General features: G+C 42.6%; 1 protein-coding gene across 1 annotated transcript in view; it reads left to right on the forward strand.

Moving 5' to 3' along the window:
- Positions 1-20,175, forward strand: part of NALCN (sodium leak channel, non-selective) — a 2,672,759-nt gene that overhangs the window by 2,353,825 nt on the left and 298,759 nt on the right. The window contains exons 23-24 of the mRNA XM_086934370.1: positions 12,269-12,389; positions 12,481-12,612. Of these exons, the coding sequence (XP_086790496.1) occupies positions 12,269-12,389; positions 12,481-12,612 (253 nt within the window). The remainder of the gene's footprint in view (positions 1-12,268; positions 12,390-12,480; positions 12,613-20,175) is intronic.

The following is a 20,175-nucleotide window of genomic DNA, read 5'->3' on the forward strand; positions in this document are numbered from 1 at the left end:
TAAATAAATAAACTGTAAAATAAGTAGGGTAACTGAAGTAAGATAAAACGCGTGGAGCGGCCCTGCTCATGGCTCCAAGCCTCCGCGCTCTTTCAGGTTTGAGAAGGTCTCGGAGGGTTTCTTAGGTCAGTAGGTACTACTGATGAAGCAAAAATGGCGCGCATTGTATGGGACATTTCTGTTCAAAAATGAAAATAAATAAATAAACTGTAAAATAAGTAGGGTCACTGAAGTAAGATAAAAGGCGTATAGCAGCCCTGCTCATGGCTCCAAGCCTCCGCGCTCTTTCAGTTTTGAGAAGGTCTCGGAGGGTTTCTTAGGTCAGTAGGTACTACTGATGAAGCAAAAAAGGCGCGCATTGTATGGGACATTTCTGTTCATAAATAAATAAACTGTAAAATAAGTAGGGTCACTGAAGTAAGATAAAAGGCGTATAGCAGCCCTGCTCATGGCTCCAAGCCTCCGCGCTCTTTCAGTTTTGAGAAGGTCTCGGAGGGTTTCTTAGGTCAGTAGGTACTACTGATGAAGCAAAAAAGGCGCGCATTGTATGGGACATTTCTGTTAAAAAATAAAAATAAATAAATAAACTGTAAAATAAGTAGGGTCACTGAAATAAGATAAAAGGCGTGGAGCAGCCCTGCTCATGGCACCAAGCCTCCGCGCTCTTTCAGTTTTGAGAAGGTCTCGGAGGGTTTCTTAGGTCAGTAGGTACTACTGATGAAGCAAAAAAGGCGCGCATTGTATGGGACATTTCTGTTAAAAAATAAAAATAAATAAATAAACTGTAAAATAAGTAGGGTCACTGAAATAAGATAAAAGGCGTGGAGCAGCCCTGCTCATGGCACCAAGCCTCCGCGCTCTTTCAGTTTTGAGAAGGTCTCGGAGGGTTTCTTAGGTCAGTAGGTACTAATGATGAAGCAAAAATGGCGCGCATTGTATGGGACATTTCTGTTCAAAAATGAAAATAAATAAATAAACTGTAAAATAAGTAGGGTCACTGAAGTAAGATAAAAGGCGTATAGCGGCCCTGCTCATGGCTCCAATCCTCCGCACTCTTTCAGTTTTGAGAAGGTCTCGGAGGGTTTCTTAGGTCAGTAGGTACTATTGATGAAGCAAAAATGGCGCGCATTGTATGGGACATTTCTGCAGCCGGGATTGCACTTTGGTATTCAATAATTGGGCGCTAGGGGGGACCAGATGTATCAAACTTTGACGAAGCATAACGCAGAAAGACAACTTGTTGTGCTGCCTCAAATGGACAAGAAATGGCGTGAATGTTCCTGTTCTCTCTTGGCGCAGTCTGTGAAGGCTAGCACCGTGCATAATTCGTACTTTGTAATTTGCTAAATGTGTGCTGCGGAGTGCAACACATTTAGAAAGAGTTAAACATGAGGGGAAATAAAGATATTTCTTACAGGCGTAGCATTCTGAGGCATTCCTAGGTTTATTAGTCTTGGTAAAACTGGGAACACGCCAAAATCTATGGCTGCATAAGTGGGAACACCCAGGCTCAACCCATGGGGCCTCATTTATGAGGCTGTGCGTCACTTTTACGCTGCCGGTGGCGTAAAAAATGCGCCTTGTTGCGCCATATTTACAAAGTGACGCATCTAGGTAGATGCGTCACTTTGTAAACCCCTGCGCCACGTTATACCTGCGCCAGGTGTAAAGTATGCAAGGGGGGCGTATTAACGCAAGAAAGGGTCGTAGAAGTGACGCAGTAAAATCTATGAGATTTCACTGCGTCACTTTTAGGACGCCTTTGCGTCAAAATCTTGCATCTGCCTCACAGCAGGCATAAGACTGACGCAGGCCCTTTCACATGGGGCTTGCCCCATGTGAAAGGACGCATTGCTGGAGTTGCGTCACTTTTGTGACACACTCCAGCAATGCGTCACTTTTGTGCTTACAGATACGTCAGAAAAACTGACGTATCTGTAACTCCTTGCGACATGAAGCGTCATACATTAAATTGACGCATCAGGAAGGTCGCAAGGAGTGCGCACGGAGAAGTGACGCATCGCTGCTTTCACGCAGCGATGCATAATTTCTCATAAATGAGGCCCCTGGTATGCCTTCTTAGGGCAGAGTAACACAAGGTGGTGACTTGCGTTGCCTTGCATTGTTCCAGATTTACCAAGCAATGCAAGGCCACACATGATGGCTTTGTATTGCTTGATAAATCTAACTTAAGAATTTTGTTGCCCATGCGATACCATGAGTGATGCAAGGGCAATGCAATCCAATGATAAATCTGGCCCATGATTTCATACTGGCTATGCCTAGACAAACGTTAAAAACATTTTACTAATTAAATGCACGCTGTACAGTGCAGCACAAATGCGATGTGTGAAAAGTTATGTGGAGTTATAATATTTGTATTACATTGATCATGCCTAGAAGGTGAGTTATTTCTTGGTACGAAGCCTTGTCTAACAATTTTAGTAGATCATCGGCAGCTTCTCCGTTAAGGCAGAGGTGCTTCGCCCGACTGCTTTAACCCCTTCGCTGCGGCGGGAATTCCGCCGCAGCGCTAAGGGGGCGGGGGGGCCGAGCAGCGCTCGCATGCTCGTGACGGAGCCGCTCCGTCACGAGTCGCGGTTGAGCTGTGCTCATGACGGAGCGGTTCCGTCATGGCCCCGCCCGCTCAATGGAACGTCCAGTGCAGGCGCGGAATTCGCGCCGCGCAGGCGCGCCGAGCGGGCCATGACGGAACCGCTCCGTCATGAGCACAGCTCAACCAAGGCTCATGACGGAGCGGCTCCGTCATGAGCATAGAAGGGGTTAAGGCAGAGCAGCCCCGTTGATAGGGTAGGGCGGGGCCGGCCTCCCGTGACATCGAGGCCAGAGGAGGAGGTGTGGCTGCACCTAAAGTGCGCATGAGGGTTTGGCCGGCCGTCTCGGGCTGGCCAAACTGTCATGAGCACTGTGCATGTTCTCCACAGGCTGTATTATACAGCCTTAGGGAGAACATGCACAGCCTCCGAGCCCCTTAAGGCAGCGTTGTGATTAGTCAGGGGATCCTGGGAGGCTGGGTGCTTCCTGCTGGAGAAAACGCAGTGGCTGCAACTGTGACCATGACCTCCAGGTAAATTTTCTTTTCTATTATTTATTATTTTTAATTCCCTCCTCCCGCTGCTTGCCTCCGGCCCCTCCACGCCCGTTCGGTAGCAGCCACTGCTGTAGTAAATAAGGCTTGATGTTAAAAAGCACAAGTGGTAGGTTGGAACCAAAGCACCAACCATTGGGGCACAACCTTGATGCAAAGTAGCGCAAAGCAGGGCATAGCACTGTTTGTTGCATCTGAGCTCAAAACAATTCTATACCAACACAAGCGATTTACTTCATGTTAAGTTTAAGCATGCAACCACTGTGCCCCATCATAGTGCCACAAACGTCATATTTACACTAGGGAACACTCTCATCCTTCCCAAGCTACAGTTGATCATGATTGGCATATCAGAGAGCATAAGACTAACAACTGTATGCTCAGCATAGTGAGAGGCAGACAAGTGACAGGCCTACTTGAAAGTATTTCTACTCTGGATCGGTAGCAAGAATTGCTTCATATCTGAATGTTGCCCTCCTTAGCTATGCAATTAGACAAGAGTTAGATGATTTACAATACGGAAACTACAACTTAAAAACTGGCCGTTGAGCTGCAGGACACGATTATATTTCATTGAGGAATATACATAAACCCAAGTATCAGCAGTAATATACAATTGCAGAGAATACACATATCTTCATTTAATCTTTATTTCGATACACTGTATCATAAAAGTTACAAAAAGAAATCACAGGTTTTTACAAGGAAGTTTGACATCATTTCACAACCGTGGGTCGATATAAATACGGGCATTTCTAATCATATGGGCAAGTAGTCAACCTTGATTTAAAACATGCATAAATAATTTAAAAGGCACAATAAAATCATTATCTTAAAAACTCATCAATTTATAACAGTCTTAATTAATTTATAAATATGTTGGTTCTTGAATAAATTTCAAAGTTTTACACCAGCTTATTTCCTAAGGAAATACACTGCTAGCAGAAACCTACTGATACCAAAAACAAAGACCTGGCGCGTATCGGTTTTTAATTTTTTTTTGCTACTCTGCACGATCGAACACCAATATTTATACAGAGGGATTTGATCCAGCTTTTCCTTGGAGTCAAATAAGCAGGGCAAAGGAACAAGACATGCACAATATCCTCCCTAACTTCCTCACTGCACATTGTGCATCTATCATTACTTTCTTTGTTCCACATTGCTAAACAGCTTTTCAACATTAATACTCCGTATCTAAACTTTAGATATAATGTTTTGGCCAAAGGTGGATTAACTTCATTTAAAAAAGTTTCAAAATTTGGGCCTGGTTTGAACGAGAGAAATTCCTTAGTCAAAGAACCATTTGTTATATCATTGGTTCTATGATCGTCCATGTAAACCCAAAAAGTTATTTTCAAAATCTTTTTTGACCCTGGCAATAGTGCAGATGTATTACTCCAAAAGTGTGATAAACCAACCCTCTCTAACCATGTTCTAGTATATTTAAACCACGTAATGCAGTTAGAGGTATCTAGGTATTTTATCTCCTCTAGAGCCTCTCTATAATGTAGGAGCTCTGGTGTTGTCCAAATTCTAACCCAGAACATTAAGGGTCTAAGTATAGCATGATGATCTGTACGCTTCATATTGAGATCAAATATCAGCGGGATTGTGGGAGTGCGTCCCAGTACCTTTAGGAGGGCTCTATAAAATATATTCTCTTTCAACTCAAACGACTTTTTACAGGACGGGCCCAACAGTTCTGCCCCATATAAAGCTGCCGATTGTGCTTTAGCCCGAAACACCTCGAGTGCAGGAAGCCCCGCTATATTGATGCTGTTGCCATGTCTTTTCAATATCGGACAAGTGTTTTGTATTAATACCAGCTTACACTTATCAATTTGTGATTTCCACTGCATTTTTGAGTCAAGTAAAACACCCAAGTAACTAACATTTTGGAGATATTCCAGTTTTTGATTATTCAAGACCAAGTTCCTCCTAAATGAACTATGAAGATTTATCGCCATGTATTTTGTCTTACCGGTGTTTAGCTCTAATCCTTTTTTGCTGCAATAAGATTGGAAAGTATTGAGCAAGGTTTGTAGGCCCTTAGAAGTTTGCGATTTTAGGATTGTATCATCCGCAAATAGTAGGGCCGGGATTTTCTCACCCCCCAATTTCGGTGCATCATTACTACAATTACTTAAAAAAGAAGGAATGCCATTAACAAATAAGGAAAACAAAGTTGGTGCCAGGACGCAACCCTGGCGAACTCCCCTATTTATTGGGATTGATCTAGTCAGTTCGCCACCTGGGCCCCACCTCACCTTAGCAAAATTGTTATGGTGTAATCTTTTTAGTTGGACTAAGAGGTGGGCCAGTAGTCCATGACTATCAAGTGCTTTCCATAACAGATGCCTGGGGATGAGATCAAATGCGGCTCTTAGATCAACGAATGCCACATACAAATGGCCTTTTTTTAAAGTAACATATTTCCAGCAGATACAGCAGAACCTAAATACTTGGTCTATGGTACTGGTTTTAGTTCTAAATTCTGCCTGGAATTTAGTAAGAACCTTTCTTTCATCAATCCAAACATTAATTCGATTTAATATGTGCCTGGCATAAATTTTTTGTAAAACGTCTGTTAAACTGATCGGGCGTTAATTTGCTGGATCGCTCCTATCGCTCTTTTTAAAAATACAGATGATTTCTGCCCCCCTCCACGTGTCCGGTATATCTGCTCCAGCAGCTATAAAATTACACAAATAATTAAGATACGGCCCCCAGACACCCATGTCATGCTTATGAAGGTCTCCGGGAATCGTGTTGAATCCTGGGGCTTTACCAATTTTAACAGAGTTAATAGCCATAATTGTTTCCTGGAGGCTAAATTTTAAGATACATTCGCACGAGTTAGCTAATATCAGGTCATCTCCCCCGGTACTAATCTCCAGGGCTGCATATAACTTTGTAAAGTGGTCTATCTATGTCATTTCATCCAAATAGACTTCTCTAGAGCCCATTTCTTTCCTATTCCCATTAGCAACTATTTTCCAAAATGCCATGGAATCCCTACTTTTTGCTGCATCCAACATATCTGACCAAATTACTTCGTCCCAGACTGGTTTTGCATTTTCTAATACCTTCTTATAACTTTGTCGCGCTTCCTAAACCATAGAACTATTATTCTTATTTTGAATGGCATTTATTAATTTTGTTTTAGCATTGCAACATGCTGTGTCATACCAAGGTTTCCCCATCGGCTTTTGATTTCCTTTCTCTGTTTTTACTTTAATTTTCTTGGTTACTAAAGGAACAATTTCCTTTAAAAATTCCTTGTGTGAATCTAAAAATGAATCTCCGTCAAATACCACTTCAGGGAATGTGTACTTACAAAAATTACTTGCAAAAATACCGTAGATATTTGCCAATTTTACATCATTTTCCAGAGTATATGCCCATTTGACTGCACGACGATTATTACTCATTAATACATTGTCAGTGCTCGCTAGCAGGACAATATCACAATCCAATAAACTAGGTATTAATTCACCCTTTAATGTTAATTCAAGCGGCCGATGGTCACTCTCTACTCTAGACTTGACCTTAAGGTCAATCGCATATTGCCATACGTTGAACGATAGTAATACATAATCTATTTTGCTTTGGGTGCTATTTCTGCAAAATGTGGGGACCATCGGTATGTCCGAGGGGAGACGACCATTGCATGATCTTAAGCCATGGGTCATCGTTAAGCTCATTATTTGTAATGGTAATGATGTACATGGGACCTGTTTTAAGCTGAATAGTGTAGGGATGTCGTTTGCCAAATCTTCATCTTCGTGAATAGACTCAAGCCCCTTTATTGGCTCGTAATTACAATTAAAATCTCCTCCTATAATTATGCCTGTGCCCAATTTCACTCTACTTAAAACAGAGTCCAATTGATCAAATGTCAATGACTCCTTTGATACCAGTCCTGGGCGATTATAAATGTTAAATATGTGCAGAACCCTATTATCATTAGTCACTATTTTTATACCAAGAATATCTGGGGAGTCCGTCTCTATTTGTTTAACACTTCCATTAAGGGTAACTTTTGTCCAAATTGCTAAGCTACCAGACAGCCTTCCTCTCTTTGACGGGATTGTAGCTAAAAAGAAACTTTTATAACCCACTCTATGCAAAATCTTGGTTGCCCAGGTTTCCTGAAGTAGGCAAATATTGCCTTTTTCAATGAATTCGTTCCACCCCGTATCTCTAGTATTCTTCCTCAATCCCGCAACGTTCCAAGAAATTATTATTAGACCAGTACTAGAATTTTGATTAAGACATATTAGGGAATCGTCGCTAGGGTTTGAGACCATAATACTTGAAGTCAGTACCTCATCATAATTCCTTCCATCCCTTACGTCTCCCCTTCCTAAATTACCTAAAGTAGTAGTAATCCCTGCATCTAACCTTTCTTCTTCCCTAGCTGGACTATTCAGTACAGTAGGTTGATGCAGTCAATCCACTGCTTCCAGCGGAGATAACTCTTGGAATCTATTGGGAGTTACAACGGCATTCAGAATATTGGATGTTTTTGCTGCTGTGAAACACCCTAATGGGAGTGCATAGATATTTGTATTGCTTATGGGTGTTTCTTTGTGAGCTCTCAGTAAGAAACGTACCATGTGTGGGTGTCTAAAATTCACAACTATACAGTCTCCCTGTATGTCCTTTGGAGAGTTTCCCACCCACCCTACCCTACGCACCATTAAAATCTTGTTTGCCTTATACATATTAAACTTTTTATGTTTAAATAACCAGTCCGTAACCTTATTCTTTAAATCGTTCCAGGATTCCTTCTGTTCCCGTTTTAATACAGGAACACCTGCCAATAATAAGACATATTAACATGTGGCAGGGGGGAGATTCAAACTATCTGTATTAGGAATCAAACCTGTCCCTTTGGGACTATATTGTATTTCCCTATGATGATTATACACTGATCCTGTTGTTGCATTATCAGGAGCAGAAGAGGCCCTCTTACCTTGCAAGGATGCACCATTAGATTCTTTGTTATTTCTTAGGCAAACTCTATCTGGACTACCTCCACTCGCTTTCGGAGAGTATTCCGATCTTCCTTCAATTTCAGTGGGGTCTCTACACTTCTTTAGTGATGTTTTCAAGTTAGTTATTACATTTTCCCCTTCTGCAAATATTCCTTTCCCATCACCTATACTTTTCCTTAGGTGAAGTACAGCTGCATTTAATTGGGCAATTTCAGTATTCAAATCCCTTAATTTAGTATCCATTGTTCTACTTATTTGGTTATGGACAGAAGTTAAGGTTGTTTTAATATTGTCTGCCACAATTTGTTCAAGTCCCTCTATTATCTCTTTATCCCCTCCTGATCCATTTTTTCCAATATCATCTGTTTGTATCCCTATTTATCTAGATCTGTGGCTTGTAACTTCTGTATCCTTCACTTGAGAGAGACAAACCCCCCTTTCCCTCCTGTTTTCCCTTTGTTTTGACAAGATTTCTTACCCCTCAATGATTTTTCGTTTTTTTCCTCATTATGCGATGCCATTAATCCCATTGCCTTTTGTCCTCGTAATCTACTTGAAATTCCAGGGCTTGCCCTAGGATTTCCATCAACTAGTCCGATTAAAGAACTAGAATGAACTAATGGAATGCTATCATTCTCTTGTCGATCAACTAGACTAGTTCTGGGGCTCATGGTTTTCGGTGGGAGCTGTTCCCTATTTGTCGCATATGTGGGAAGATTAGATGGGTCTAACGATAATCTTTTCTGAGCTATTTCAATTTCATGCGACAATACATGTTCAGCTCTCGTTATGAAGTCATCTAATGTCCCAGTTGTTCCCTTCCTTTTGCTCATAGTCAAAGTATACATAAGCCAAATATAGCACTAACCCAAGCAATAGAAAAGATTGAACAATATAGATGTAAAAGTAAGCAAATAGTCCGTATAGTTCGAAAGTGCAGGGGGTACTAGGAGTTTTCTCCAGATAACTTTTGTAACAGTACCTTCTCTCGAATTACCGCCACGAGAGTGGGCCCAGCCCGGCCTCCTCCAGCCTCTGTCGGCCTCCTCCGGTCCCGCCCTTGTCCCGGGCTTCTCCTGGTGCCACCCGCGCGCGTCCCACGTTGCGTGGGGGAAGGCGGTGCTTTAAGCGCAATGTCGGTACACAAAGGAGTTAGGTCCTTATCAGGACTGAGGGTGGGCTGGACCGTTATACTAGAAAAGACAAAAAAGATGCCCAAACCCTCATAACATAGTCATACAGCTATTTCATCAAGACCAAATGCCAATTCATTAGACCTGGCCAGGTACTTTTAGTTATACCAATTACTCGTATTTTTTTATACTTTTTTTCAAATAACTTATTTTTCTTAGGCGAAAAAAGATATATATTTAAAACATATACAACTTAACATTACAAACTGAGCCATTTTGACATAACATTACAAACTGGTCAATTTTGACAAGATAAACATAAATCAAAAATTAAGAGTACATCCAATTAACACAAAACATTAAACATTACAAAATCATTTCATTAATGTTTGCAAGTCAATTTCTTATTAAAGACAAACAAAGCAACGTTAAATCACAAGAGTAAAGTAGTGTATAATTGTTTTTGGTATATCACTCAATGATATAGTTAACTCTTGTAGGTGTGCCGACGCGTTTCAGGTTCAAGTAACCAGTTCTCGAACCCTCATCAGGGCTTTGTTATTTGTCTGTATAGGATGCAAAAAAACAATAAAGTTTTATTGACAACCTGTACGCCTCAAAACTGCCACTCTCAAGTTATAGAATCATCAAAATCTACATTTATCTTTTAGGCTGGCGGTATTTTCATTAGTATCAACATGACGAACGTTGTGCTGTGCTTCAGGTTTAATTTCTACAAAGGATAAGGCACATTCATTGTAAAAAATGTTGACAAAGGCGCAATGTTTTTGAACACTCAAACGCGCGTGCCTCAGTTCTGCATACCTCCATGTGCACCATCCGGCGCCTCTTGGAGGGAGAGGAGGTCGTGGTCAATGTGTCTGGATTCCTAATTCAAGAAAAGGATTTATGCGTAATCTTATATGGCTTTTTTATCAGAACAATATACATTTCCTCCCCAGCGTGGCCCCATACCTTATATTCTTGTCCTAGGTTGAGAAGGCGTTTAAAATCTCTGTCTCTCAATGGCAGTTCGTTGTAAAAACAACCTATCGGGAATGGAGGACCAGTTACACACAACGCAGGCCCAAGTGGTTTAAATAACGCAAGTCTGTATGTTTGTTTGCGTGTTGTTTTCCTAGAGTAGAGCGTACCTGTATTAGAGCCGAAGTTCAATTTCCCCCTCGTTGTCTTTTTGCAATGAACCCCCAGGGGTCCATTATATCCCTCTTAGATCATTTGTGCCTTATCCATTGTAGAAAATGTCAGCGCCTCCCCCTGCAGCAGCAGCTGGTCTCAATTGGGCCTCCCGATGCACCCTGGGACCACGAGTCCCACCAGGGCAAGAACACGAGGGGATCTGCAGTGGCGTCTAGACCCTCGAAAGTAACACTCAGCAGGTCAGCAGGTAAACAGGTCTCTAGGTCAGCAGCAGCCTCCAAAGAACTAATGTGCAAAAAAGGACATATAAAAATACACCTCCATCTAAGTAGTCTACACTCTCACTAGGTTCCGCCTACCTATGCAACTAATTCCAATCAACACCTACGCTCTTCCTTTTCCTTTTTTCTTTATTTTATTCTCACAAATTCGCCATATAGTATTCTGTAATTCGCATGATTGTTTAAGTAGGCCACATGTTATACTACCCTTACTTGTTACGATTAACCTGGGCTTTGTTCTCTGTACTTGACCATCTTGTCCAGATCCAGGTCTTTATATTTCAGGCATTGGCTTTAGAAATTATAACCTATATATTATTTCATTGATCCTTTCTCCATTGTTCATTTGTTTTGGAAAAGCTCAATAAAATCTTTCAGAACATAAAAAAAGTACATGCCCAACCTTTTAATTGAAATGAACCCTGCTGTTTGACCTACTTATGGCCTACCTTAATCATGACCTACAAGCAATAAAAAGAGAGTTTAAGGTTTGGCACGGGGGTTATGTTGCCAAGTTGAATTGGCAGTTTAAAAACCGCATTCAGGTTGCAGTGGCAAGCCCTGGAGCTGTTTAAGGTGCTATTTAAGTGGGTCTCACCATAATTGCTGCAGGCCCACTAATTGCATTTATTATCCAAGCCCTGGGTATATGGTATGCCACTCTACTTATGACTTTTGAGTGAATTAAATATGCCAATCAGGTGTAGGCCAATGTTACTATGTGTAAGGGGGAGAGCACAAGAACGTTAGCACCGGTGAGCAGTGGTAAAGGGCACAGAGTTCTAAAACCAACAAAAATGAATTTCAGCAAAAAGTGGAGTGTGGAGGCAAAAGGTTGTGAGGTGACCCTGCAGAGAGGACCAAGTCCAACACTGACAGTTACAGACGGGATTTGGCAGACATCTTGGAGTGGTGTGGAGCAAGCTAGGTGTTCTGTTTAACAGGTCTCTCTCATTGATGGCCAGCACTGACATACACTTTTAGACACACCTCCCGCCACAAGTTCTAGAATTGCGAACTTTAGAGCTGGGGAGCTACGTTTGAATCTTGGCATCAGCTCAACATCCTGTGATTCCAGGCAAATCGCATTGTCTCCCCGTGCCTACCACAAATGAATGTGTTCTTCTGTAATGTAAATTGTGCTCATGCCATGTTGTCGAGATCGCGCTATATAATATTGCAAGGAAAAATAAAGTAGGGAAACTCGAGTTCACACACTACTGAACGCGCACTCTTAAGTGCATCAGCAGTGCACTGTGAATCGGAGCGTTTCACAGGCCTGTCACAGATAAGAAATGCTATCAAAACGAAATCCTACAAAACAATATACTACTGGCCGGCAGCTATTCATACCCGGACAACGTCGGGACGGGCTGCTAGTATATATATATAATGACTTTTCACACTACTAGTGTAAAGGTGATATACAACAAAAGTACAATTTAAGAACGTATGCAAACTTGACAAAATAAATATACTAAATGCTGCTGATAATTGTACATGCAGCTTCATCGGGCTTTTTTGGTAACAGCTGCAACTTTGCTTATTTTGCTAAAGACATTGTTCTGCTTTCTTTCACAGTGATTTGCTGGGGCTGGTGACTTACCTTGACTGGGTCATGATTGTCGTGACGATCTGCTCCTGCATATCCATGATGTTTGAATCTCCTTTTCGAAGAGTAATGAATACGCCAACCTTACAGGTAGCCACTCACATTCAAATCCTTGACAAATCAGTCTGTTATCATTAAACATCATGTCACTGACAAGATTAACAAATCATTTTGATTACAGATTGCAGAATTTGTGTTTGTAATATTCATGAGCATCGAGTTAAACCTCAAGATCATGGCAGATGGCTTATTTTTCACTCCAACAGCGGTCATCCGAGATTTTGGAGGAGTCATGGACATATTTATATACCTTGTAAGTTTGTCTTCTATTTCCGTGCAGTGCATGCTTCATGTGGAGTTGCTCAGGTCGTTTGAGTTCGTTGTAGTAGTTATTCACAATCAATGTAGCCAACAGGGGTTCCTGTGACTTATCTGAGTTGATGTAAAAAAGACACATAACTTTATCATGGAAAACTATCTGAACACCACCAATAGATCTGTGAAGATGCTATTGTCCAGCACATAAAGGTGTAAATGTGTGTTTCCTGAAATCTCTTTCTGCATTGCATGGAAAGAGTGCTTTAGTGCAGGTCACACAGCTTCACTCCCATTGCAGCTTATGATTGTTGTCTCTGTAGTATGCCCGTATAAGCTGAATTAAGAGTCTGCAGTGCATTCCCTAAACGCTACCACTAGGGCTTTCGGGTAGTGGTAGGCGGGTCAGAGATTCTGAATGGCATTATTTGCATTTGTAAGGGTTGTAGGGTAGGTATAGACAACCGGTCCTGATGAAATGCCATAGATCCTGCTGGGCATCCAGGCATGAAACATCTTGACCAGTAGCGGCTCCTCGGGGGGGGGGGTGTTGTGGGGCGGCGGGGCGGGGTAGAGGCAATGTGGTGGGTAGTACACTCCGGAATTGGGCCGAACGGAGTTGAGTAAAGAAATACATTTATAAAACGATTACATTGTGCGTGCTGCAACGCCAAATCGGCGCTGCAGCGCGCAATGTAATTCGTTTTATAATTACACCATGGCCCTCCCCCACCCTGCCCCGCCTCACCGCCCTGCAGCACTCCCTCAAGGAGCCGCTACTGATGTTAACCCTACGTCACTCATGTTAAAGTTGTCGAGGTACCTTATTTTTTGCAACAGCTCACTTGTTTTTACTGTATCAAGGGGATCACTTCATTAAAATTCTCTTTGGTAACCCTTAGGCTATTTTAATCACCTGGTACGCCACCTTACACACATCCTCACTTGCATTCATCTTTACGGCTAAGATCAGAAGATCTCCTTCAAAGAGCCCTTTCCCTTTGAGGAGTAGCACCTTCCTTTCTTGTTACATTGTTCATGTAGGAGCATGGGTGCTGGGCCTAATTAAGCCGCTCCTTGTCCCTCCTTTGATTTATTGCATTTGTAAGCCATCAGCTCCAGTCGCTTGCTTTTGGTAAGCTGTAAAACAGAAGCCAATCCTACTCCTTATTAAACTCAAGGGAAATCTGGGGCTGGTTTCCTGGCTGAGTAATGACATCCTCGGATATCTTATCCAAATCACTCATTTACTGCTTTCCTAGAGCCAGGACTCAATAGAGGTCACGCGGGGCACTGGCTTTGGGAAGAGCACCTTCCATGCTGGGGATCACACCAGTTCTGGGTCCGGTATGAAGTGCTTCTGGCGAACAGCGAAGCAGCGCAGCTACTCGCAGGAAGGTAGCTGCGGCGGGATCAGGCGGCAGGATCGAGCGGGCAGGGCCCAGTCATGAGCCCCCTGCTCAAAGTCCTGTTGAAAAGTCGGCTGAGAGGCAGCAGTGGAGTTTGCATTTTGCATTTGAGCGGGAGCCAGAGCCGTAATTGAGCCAGCTCAGTCATTTGGGGATGGAAAAAAAAGAAGAAGACATGGGTGCAGCAGCAGGCGGGACCAGAACGGAACGAATTGGAGGTGAGGCGGGGAGATTCAGTGCGGAGCCGAGTGTGAGACCGTTAGTGAATCTCACGGAGATAGTCTGGCCCTCCCAGCTGAAGCAGCCCACCTAGGTCTGGGTGGTGCTTGCGGGTCGGCCAGCTCCCATTAGGCTTTCTTTATCTCACCCTGTCCACCTGCCACCTGCTACTGTCTACCTGCTACTGCTGCCCACTGCTGCCCTTTAGCACCCACCACCCCCTACCCATTACCCTCTACCCCTCTATCTGGGCATCAACAGCTTGCCAGATTGCCTGGGAGGAGGTAATCCCAGCAAGCCCCAGCAAGTCTGTGACTTTAGTGGGGCAGCAGGTTAAGGCCATACCCTGGTTGAACCCAAGTTTTTTTCCTGCCTTTCTCCTGCCGCTGCCAATCTTCCCAGTCAAGCTCCCCAGCCACCCTCTGTTGGGCTTCCTTCCAAAAGGGGACTCGTGTGGGGGTTGGTGGTGTTGTGGCATTTCAGTGGTGGAGTTTGGCGGGCGCCCCTATTTCAGTCTTCAGCCTGAATAGGCTTAATAGCGCCCCCTCAGTCGCCCCCTTAATAGCAGGGGGCCACTCTCCGCTGATCAAGCTACAAAACAGCCTTAACTCCACCCAAAGCGGAGCAATGCCAAGTAGTACTGATTACAAGGCTGCTACTAAGTTCAAGCTACTATTTCTGCTGTAGTCACAGGTTTGACTACCTTTGCCTCCACTCAATTGTGCACAGAAACTATGCGGACAAGAAACTCCGGCCTTTTGCAGCACCAAGATCATTACCACTGACATAAACCTGCAAAGCGGCAAAAAGCCGAAATGCTATACCCTAAAGGGAGAGGGTGTGTAATACAAGGGTCGACTGCCATGGCGGGACAACAAGAAGGAGAAGTGCCACCTACAGCAATTATAAATCTGAGCAAAAATAATGAATCTAATAACGCTAATAATGTTAACAAGAAAATCTCTAACATCAGCGGTGACATAGGAGCTTATCTATGTCCAACAACCCTGAAATGTATTAAAGTAAACAAACCTTGCAGTAACAGCACCATTCCTAATACTAACAAATATGGGGAAGTTCGAGAAAGACCACAGCCAAAATCCCACTGTCCCTACCTGCTGATGCCATAAAAGTAGTACACCTTAAAGAGGGAAATCGTTCCCCCAACAAGAAGGAAATAGGAGGGGCCATCAACCAGCTAAGGCCAAACCTGGAATCTCCGACAGCTCCAGAGGGGTGGTGGCAGAAATGATACTGCCAGGTAACCCAATCAATATCAAATAGTGCCTCACCTCCTAGACCAAAATGTAAGTCAACGTGCCTCGAGACTGGTAAAAAGGCAACAAAGGTAATAAAGGCAGCAAATTCAACAAGCCGCAACCTTTAGATGCACAGTTTAAACTACCAAACAAATATGAATATCTCTCCAGCATCATCTCCAAAGCACATTATTAGCAATCCGCCCATAGTAACAAAAATGCTAGAAACTGTGGGGAACAGCTCAACCAGCACCCCAGTACTACAATCCCAGCGACAAGAGAAGACATCCCTTTATTGCCAGTAAGCAGTATAGGTGAAAATAGTGATCTCTCTAAGCTTCAACTGGAGGCATTTACCACCGAGCACTTTAAACAACTCTCTCTATCCAACCGGGGTCCAAACCTTTGGAACTCAAGCTTCTTTTCTTATGAAAATGAATCAAGGAAATTCGGGTCCCTCCCAATTGAAGAGGATACATGCGCACCAACCCCAAAAATTGAGAATCACCTCACAGTGATTAACAATGCTCTGATCTCAATGGTAAATGCGGCTGTTATGCATGCCGATAAGCTTGATATCCAAATAAATATACTTCAGACAGTTGCTGGCTTAATCTCAAGCATGGATTTAAAGCTCGAACGATTAAACACCCTGATTCATAGAGCCCAGACAAGAGCAAAGTTAAGTACTAAACGCGAGGGATGTGGATGTAGCCCTATACTACAGAACCTGGAAAAGTTGCCTGAAATAATGAGCACTCTAGTTAATGATCTCAAGAGAGAGGTAATTAGAGGGCTGAAAAAAACTAATTTCACTCCCCAGCAAAATTCAAATTTAAATTCAAATTTGAATGTAAATCCAAATTGTGTTCCACAATCAAACTTGAATAAAGAAATCCATGAGCGCCCCAGGAACAGGGGTGAACGAATAAATAGCACTAGGGGTAGAGACACATCAATAAATCCCACTGCCTTAGAGATAAGGTCCGTTGGCAACCAGGCAAGGTTGGAGAAACCACAGCTAATCAGCCGGAATGAGGAGAACAACACCAAACAAATACCAAGAAATAACATTCAGAATTAAAATTTGAAAGAAGAACCCCCTCCCATCATACTCCCCCTCCCCTCCCATCATCAAGCACTAAAATAACTACTAACCCGAAAACAACAACTATGGAAGTCCAGTATCTATTTAGAAAAAAACAAAAAAATAAACTAATCGTATAAGGGCAAACGTAACAAGGAAGGGGCCCTCAAGCACTGGCTCCAGACTGAAAAAAAGGTACGCACTGTGGAGGTTAATCTCCGCCTAAAAATGTAATCTACATGTTAGAGCCTCTGGAACACACCAAGCTGATAACGCACAATACTCATCAGTCGCAGTCATATGGCATACGTGAAATGAACCCTTAGAAATCAAATTGGATCACCACCACCAAATCGGATTCCCTGAGGGGTTATATTCCAAATTAGAAAGGACTGATGACAAGTCAACAGGAAATCTAACAATCCTCCGGTCATCAAGGATCGAAGCAGACAACCTAAACAAAAACAGTATCTATCAAGGAAAACCTAAATCGAGTAAAACAAATAGACTCGACCCCAAATTAAAAATAGTCCTTAAGGAGCCTTCATCTCAAGACAATCAAAGAGTTGTGTTAATTACAAATACAAATACCAGGGAAATTAAATCTACACAAATGAGTACTGACGACCTACCATTGCTCCACCACAAGACTAGGAGTGATGTACATCCACAGGCAGTGCGGACCAGTCAACACTGGGAAGAATCTGTCATTTTGAGTAGTCAATCCCCAAATGACATGGATGATTTGGACGCTTTGGAAGAAGGTCCCCTACAAAAACCACCCACCTCGGATCAACATGAAAACCCAGAAAATCTTAAGATAATGCTATATCTCAAATATATCTTGCTGGGGAAGTGGGACACCCTCAACAGAGGGAATATCTAGAAGCTTTGCTTAAATATCCCAGGTTTAGAAAATATAAAAACTACAGATATTGAGAGCGTTGCTTTTCTTGCTCCTGAGCCCGGTGACACAAAAGAGACAACAGAGGTAACTTTCTCAAATCAGTCCATGGTAAATGCCCTAATAGAAAATAAAAATCGATTGGATGACTGGGTGATTCAAGTCAGAAATCCGGCAACAATAAAATACCCAGCGATCCTGAAAAGAGGAGCTGCCATAGCACTAAAGGCAAAACAGGAACAAAAATACCAAGAAAGAGAGAACAGTAAGGACACAATAAAACCTGCTACAGGCTCCATCGTGCACGGCATTGAAGATGGCCTGAGAACAAAATCGTGGAGCGAAGGGCTAATACAAATTACAATGGATTCATAAGGGGGCAAACGCCTATGCCGGACTAAGGGGACACCAGGCCTTAAACCCCTGTCCCTAAACACCCCGACACTTTTTTCTAACAAGCTCAATCTAGCTTCCAAGTTAAAAATCTGTTCTTGGAATATTAGGGGTCTAATGGGAGATGAAGATAAAAGGGACGCAATACAATATCTCCATAGTTATGGTGTCATTGCTGTACAAGAAACTTGGGCCTTGTGCTCTGCATCATGGCTGGACTACACTGTTTATGAATCACAAGCCACAGCCTCACAAGTTGGTGGCCATGCCTCGGGAGGAGTGGCAATATACGTCAAAACAACTTGGTTGCCCAGGTATCACTCCTAAGTAAGGGAAGCAGAGATTATATTTTCATTAAGGAAAAGCATCTAAAACCAGACCTGCCGACCGAGGTTGAACAATCCATAATCCTAGGTTGCATTTACCTCCATCCATTTAAGAATAAACGAGAAGCAATGCTAAGTAGAATGCTACCAACAATAAGTGACCTTCATTCCCAGTGTCCAGAAGATCTATGCATAATAATGGGTGACTTTAATGCTAACCTAATGAACTCAGATCTAAACTCCCCTCTTGTAGGTCTGGATAACTCCATTTGGTCCATTCCAGATATAGGCTGCCAGTACCAATGAAAAGATAATCATGGTCTCAAATTGTCAGATTTCTTTAATCATCTGGGCCTCCGAGTCCTAAATGGTAGATCAGCCGTTGACTTTCCCGCAGCTTACACTCATTCCTTAAACTTTAGACATGCCACACTGGATTACATCTGGATCTCGTTTGCCCACTTCCACGCAACTCGAGACTTTGCAGTAACTCCCACTGTGGAAAGCGATCATGCAATCATCACCTGTGATATCATATCCCCGCAATGCCACCGGCCATGAATCAAACTGGTCGGCGGGGAGGAAAAACTTAAATCAATAAATAAAATAAAGTGGGCGATCGAAGATCAAGTAAACATTCCTTTAGAAGTGGAATCTCTCTAGAATAAAGTAACCCAGGCTAATGGTGAACTGCCATCAATAAAATCATGGAAACTCATCTTGGAAGAAACAATAGAAAAATTAACCACTGTTACGGAGCCAAGGCCCAACTGATCTCCTATAATAAACGATTACCTCACAAAACAAATACAACTAATAGCGACAATAAAACACAAATTATATACCTTCATGCGCAAAACCACCAAGGATATGTCTGAGCATAGATCTTTAAAGGCAAAGCTTACAGCTATCCCCAGGGAATAGAGGAAAGCAAGAGTCTCCTATGCTAGAATGTTTGAAGAAAACCACTGGGGCAAAGCACATGAAATAATTAAGTCACGAGACCAGAAACAATTTTGGAATTATTTGAATAATTGTTTCAGATCCAGCCAGCAATCTACAACCGCAAATATCTCACCTACAGCATGGGAACACCAAATAGAAGTACTCTATGTGGAGACATCCAGTAATAATGTCATATTTAGGATCATGGAGTCACAAACTCTCTCCCATGATTGAAAATAAATAACACTCAATGAAGTTATGCACCTTATTAAAAAAAATGCGTTCTGGAGGGGCGCCTAGCCCCAATGTAGCCCCAATGGTAACCCGTCCATGGTGTATAAAGGGACGGCACAGAAATGGACAAAAGTCATGCCACCTTTATTCTGGGAGTATAGGTTGCGAAGAAGTATCCCTGAGTCATGGAGAGTATCCCCTCTTGTCCCAATACACAAAAAAGGCTCAGGATCCACTCCTGAAAATTATCGAATGATCGCCCTCCTAGATGTCGATGGGAAGTGCTACGCCAGTATACTATTACAAGAACTGACAACTTGGGCAGAAGCCCGTAATTTTATCCCCCACACGCAAACAAGCTTCCAAAAGGGATCACACATCAAAGACAACATGATCTGCATGTCCCACCTGATTAAGACAACACTTGCAAACAAATGTAGGGCTTTGTATCTTATATACATTGATTTCCAAACTGCCTTCAATAGCGTGTCCCGCCCGAGATTGTGGATGAAATAAAAAAACTGGGGCATTGACAATACTCTCTTAAAAGCTCTATACTCGGAACCTTGGGTTAAGATTAGAGTCACTACAGCCTGGTCCACCACCAAAAAAATACAAATGAAGAAAGGTTTGAAGCAAGAATGCTTATTGGCCCCAATGCTTTTTAATCTGTACCTGGTCGATTTACCAAAATCCAGTCACTCCAATATGCGGATGACACAATATTATTGCTTGATCAAACTCCAATTGGATTACACTGGCTGCTTACTGCGTTGTCTCTATAT

This window comes from Lissotriton vulgaris, chromosome 8 (assembly GCF_964263255.1).
Source record: "Lissotriton vulgaris chromosome 8, aLisVul1.2, whole genome shotgun sequence".
In the NCBI taxonomy this organism is placed as follows: domain Eukaryota; kingdom Metazoa; phylum Chordata; class Amphibia; order Caudata; family Salamandridae; genus Lissotriton; species Lissotriton vulgaris.